A 5,484-nucleotide genomic window follows, 5' to 3' on the forward strand; every position below is an offset into this window, starting at 1 on the left:
TCCTGAGCTCAAACAATCCGCCCGCCTCGGCCTCCCAGAGAGCTAGGATTACAGGCGTGAGCCACCACGCCCGGCCCAGAAAAACATTTTCAACCACCACTTAAGCTATTGCCACCTGAAAGTTCTACTGGCTCTGCAAACCTAGTATGTACAAACCCAAGTCTTTATTCTTCCCTGTGTTCCCTGTCATAGTCAATGGCATCATCACCTACCACTGGCCCAAGTTAGGAATGATGGTGTCATCCTTCTCTCCATAACACCGTTCAGTCATTCTCCAGGTCTTAGCAATTCCACCTCCAAAATCAATTTCAGCATTATTCCTTTGTTTCCCTTCCTACCACTATTAGTTCTAATTCTCGTATGTGCCTTTCTATAATAGACTGTTGAGAAATTCCTAACTGATTCCTTGCCACCAATCTCTTCTTGCCAGCTAATATTCCATGTTTTTTTTTACATGACAACTATCTTTCTAAAATACAGATCTAATTATATCGCATCACCCCCATAATTAGAAAAACACAACGCATAATTTTAATGTCTCCTAATTGCCTGTAGAAAAATTTTGAAGTCCTTGGCATGGTGGCAAAAGCCCTCAACCACTTTAAGTCTTCATCTCCCAGTAATCTCACCCACATGGCCGGCACTGTAACCATTCTGATTACAGGCTGCTTCTAAGCTATGCTGACCACTTTTCATACCCCCGTGTCTTTGCTTCCTTATAAATCATCAATAGCTACATGCCTACTTATCTTTCAAAATCTATTTTAAATCTCTTTTCCTTGGTGATGACTTCTTGAATTCATACAATTTATTGCTTCCCTGTCATTTCATTGTATTTTGTTTATATCACTATCTCACTTCACCAAGATTTGCCTTGTTTTGTAATAATTTATATGAATTCCTGTTTCCTCCACTGCACTGTGTTGGATGGTAGAGATTATATCTAATCCCTCTTTTTATCCTTATAGCACTAAGCACAGAACCAGGCATAAAAAAGACAATCAATATTTGCTGAATTGAACATTCATTGGTGCATTTTTGCCACAGATCTGGAAAAGATGTGTGCTTCTCATGAACCGGCATTGTGCTTTGCTAAGCAGCATTTTAAAGACCCACATGGGCCTCTCCCAAAAGTCTCTAATTCTTTTCCAGGGAGATGTAAAGCAGTATTAAAATCTGCCTTATTATGCCATTATTATAATAAACACATTCTATATTAAAAATTTAAGAAATAATTTGTCATATCATGGCACATATGAGCCTAAAGAAGTTTAGGGGAAAAAATGAAGGTGCTAAGTCACTAAAGCTTGGGGGAGAAAAGCGTATTGATATTTAACGTGCCATCAGGTACATCAGCAAACTGCTGATAACTTCTGATTTTAATTCTCATATGTGAGAAGACATCTTACCTCTAGGAAAATCAATAAGAAAAATTTTAACAATAAAACTATATAATACAATCTCAGGGAAAAACTAAGCAGCTTTAGGAAGAAATGGTAAAATTGTCTAGAAGATTATGATGATAATCAGGAAGCATTGTAGAATGGTAATCATAACAGTGTGATCTTAAGGAGGTAATTCTCTACCCTGATCATTCCAACTTCTATTTTGATAAAAATAAAAATGGGGGAAATTATTAATTATTGTTATCTTGGTTTGCTCAATTCTAAATGTATTGTCTTCTAAGACTACATCAGAAAAAAAAACACATTCATTAGGTGAATGTTCATGTCCAGGCTTCTCCCTAATATAAATCTGGCAACATTTTAAAGTATGTAATCCAAGCAAATGATTGCGTTAATAACTGTAATTCACTTATTATTTTAAACAATACAGCTCAATTTTTAGGAAATATTTAGAATTAAACACTCATTCTTAATTAGCTCACCAAAAAACAATCAAACAAACCAACCGCATTTAACTAAAACATGAAACTAACTACAAAAATGCTGAAGTGTGACTACAAATGAGTATAAGGGGATAGATACGCAGAAGGAACATTCATGAGGACTTGGATAGCTTGCTGAAATCGAGATTTTCTTCCTGGTTTGCTTCCAATGACTAAAATCTATCCAAAAGCCTGGGGCCAGAAGGATGACAAGCCAACACAGCTCTTGGTATAGAAATGAATCTGCAAGGCAGGCAGAGCTCTGTGGAGCCAGGTACCTCGTGTTTGGACTCCAAGCTAAACAGCATTTGTTTGCTGTCAGGACAATTCCTTTGCTCTGAATTCTAAATCATTCCTCCAAGGCAGATATGGAGGAAATCCAGTTCTGGGGGATGGGCTCGGTTTTTCGAGATTCTTCATTAAGTGTAGGAGATAATTTGACCAAGTGGCTGGAAGATTTTCTCTAAAGCCTCGTTGCATGAAGATATGTCTAGGAATCTATAGAATGGAAGAACTGTGCAGTGAACCCTAGACTGACTTTCTAGTTAATACAGGTCTGGAAATCCAAGTCTATTACTTCTGGTCTCTCTTAGAATACATTTTGAGATAAACATCATAATAAAACATAACTCTGTCCTGATTTCAGCACTACAATTTACATTTAGACTTTTTACAGAAGAGTCTATTTCTCCAAAATACCAATACATATTAAATATACATGTAACCTACCCTGTGTTTTCTGAGGTAAAACCTACAGGTTCTGGTAAATGAGGCCTTGGGTTCATTAGGATGCAAACCTGAGCCTAGATACAATCCAAAAACTGTTTGCACACAACAGAATCCAGCATTTGAGCACTTCTAAGAAAACTGAAATCTGATTACAGTTGCCTTAGGATTGATTATTCCTGTGGGCATCACAGGAGCGATGAGCGGACTGATCACAATGGCAGGGCCAACACTAGGCTTAGAGACAGAATTCTAACTCTGAATATGTAAGGCTAGGGCGCTGGTAGAGGATGACCAACTAGGGGGAGTGGTTGTACTGTTATTTCAGTGCTCAAGCTTACAGGTCAGTTTCTGTGAAAAACAAGGTGGTGATGGGATTAAGGCAAATATTAAATATTAGAAAAGAAGAAAAAGCTTAACGATTAGATATGCTGATATAATGAGATTGCACCAATATTACTTTTTATAATTAAAAATAAAGTAAAATTACTCAAGTCTACTGTTGTCTTTAGTGAATTAATTTCTATTATATTTTTTTCCACAAGTGAACATAAGTTGACCTTTTGCAAGTGGAAGATCAGCTTTTTTTCTTACTCTATATTTATAATATTGGCTGTTGTGTTTAGTGGTATAAACTGAAATTCTAGACTTCAGGGCAAAGGAGCGTCTCTCTAACCTACCACCATCACCAACAGCAACCTGACTACACCACGGCAACAATAATACCCTTCACTTACACAATCTGGAAAACATTATAGCAAGGGAATTCAGGCTTGCTTCCAAAATTGCCATCATTTCAAATGATAGCTTAGAAATCCTTTGGTTCTGGGAACGTTCTATATGCCTTTAGGAGCATCTAGGAATTTATAATAATTGGACCTTTAAAAGAAAAGGAAAGAACTTAAAATATTTCCCAGATTCTCCAGTTAAAAACGAGCTTGGTTTGGTTTATGAGAGAACTCTCACGTTCAACTAACAGTCTTCCTAAGGCCTCTTGAAAAATTCGTGTAAATAGCAGTCGTGGTAAGACCAGTGAAGTGTCTGGCTCCTTGCAGTTCCAACCCTGGGCATTCCTGTAAGTATGAGATTACTTTCCACATAAGTGAACAAAAGACATTCTTAGATGATAGACAGAAACAGATTTATAACTAAAGAAATCATTTTTTTTTTTTACTACTGTTTGTGAAACAAATTCCTTAACCCAAGCTATTGCTCCATAAACTTGTAAAGTCGAATGTGACAGGGAAAAAACCTCAGTGTTGGATATAGTAAAATTTATGAACCTAAGTAAATGGCTAAATGTCATTCATTGCTTCTATTTGTTAAAACACCATTTAATCATTTTTGTGGAAAAATCAAATTCTTTATCTTCTTGTTTGTAGAAACATTTGAGCATAGCATAGTTAGAATTGGCAGGTTATTTTTTTGTAAGTGAGAGACCTTCAGTTCTAGGAACGGCATTCTGCCCTTGGCATAATTCTGTGCCTTTTGATAATAATAATAGCTTTACTACATGAGCAAAGGGACAATCTTAACGAAACCTCTGAATAATACCACATATGATACAACACAGTATTTGAATATATGTGAAATATTGACCTCACATCCATCAATTCTCATGTTTCCCTGCAGCAGAGTGTGACAGTAGAATGCATTTGGCTTAAACATGAAATAAAACATTTACCAGGTGAGGGGTACAACATTTCTGGACTTGGTGATGTTTTTGGTTTTGAAGTGACACGCTGGGGCCTCTTAGGAACTGAAAGAGAGAACTCAGATGATGAGTCATTTGGTTTCAGCACCTCCCAGTCATGCTTAACCCACAAAGCATGACAACACGTAGCCTGAGCACTGCTAAAACAAAGCGTTACTCACACTGGAGTTAGAAAACTAAACTTAAGCTCTAGAAATAGATCAGTTAGAATTCCAGATATTTTTAGAAAAATTAAGTCTGAAACAATGCAAAATCTGACAAAGCATCAGGGTAGGATGAAGAACTTTTTTGAAATCTTTATTTCAGAGGAGATAGCAATTAAACGAATGCAAGTATGCATTCATTTTCTGCATGTGTTTGCTTGACTTCTCCTTAAGCCCACCCTCATGTCTTCCTATGCAGGTGAAGTAGGTGAAGACAGGGAAGTCAGAGGAGAATGCTGGGAAGCATGGATAAGCTTTAAGTCGTCTGGGGCAAAAGCAGAGAGAAAGCGAACAATGGTAATGGAGGCAGGGGTTCACATCTACTCCCTCTGCACTTCTCAGGCCCCAAAGGAACCTTCAAATGAACTTGTTCACAAACTAAAATTGGCTTTCCGCAACTGTTCCTTTGGAGTAACAAGGTGCTGATGTAATAGACACCAGGAAAAAAACCCTTAACTTATTTATAGTGTATTCTGTAGTTTCAAAAAGGCTCTTATAAGGTTTATATCCTTTGACTTTTTCCATAATGCTGGAAGGAAGGAATTATTAGCTACACTTTAAAGGTGAGGAAACAGAACCATGGGCAGGTGACATTATTTGCCTGAGGTTACACAGTTATTAAGTGCCAGAATCAAGACTTGAACTAAATGCTGAAGATCACACATTATCAATAGGTCCAGATACTTGGGCTCTCTATATCCCAGTTCTGTAGGTCAGATTTTAACTTGCTTCTCATTTTTTGGGTGGAAATAATACACCTGTCCTAACAAAAATGTCACTGTAAGAATCAAATGTGAAATGTCAAAATGATGGGAAAATTTTACTACTATAAAGTTTTTTCACTTCTCAAGGATCTTTAAAAAATTTGGCACTAAAGAATCCAACTATATCTGGATTTTCACATTGTTTGTCCATGCAAAAACTAGGAGCATCCATAACTTTGATGGTTTATG

The 5,484-nt window shown here is 36.9% G+C and overlaps 1 protein-coding gene across 1 annotated transcript in view; it reads right to left on the minus strand.

Annotated features, from left to right (window-relative positions):
• The window catches only part of ABI3BP (ABI family, member 3 (NESH) binding protein), a 230,812-nt gene that overhangs the window by 54,214 nt on the left and 171,114 nt on the right, over positions 1-5,484 (minus strand). The window contains exon 20 of the mRNA XM_012652849.1: positions 4,299-4,373. Coding sequence (XP_012508303.1) covers positions 4,299-4,373 — 75 coding nt within the window. The remainder of the gene's footprint in view (positions 1-4,298; positions 4,374-5,484) is intronic.

Source organism: Propithecus coquereli, unplaced genomic scaffold (assembly GCF_000956105.1).
Source record: "Propithecus coquereli isolate 6110/MARCELLA unplaced genomic scaffold, Pcoq_1.0 Scaffold40, whole genome shotgun sequence".
NCBI lineage: Eukaryota > Metazoa > Chordata > Mammalia > Primates > Indriidae > Propithecus > Propithecus coquereli.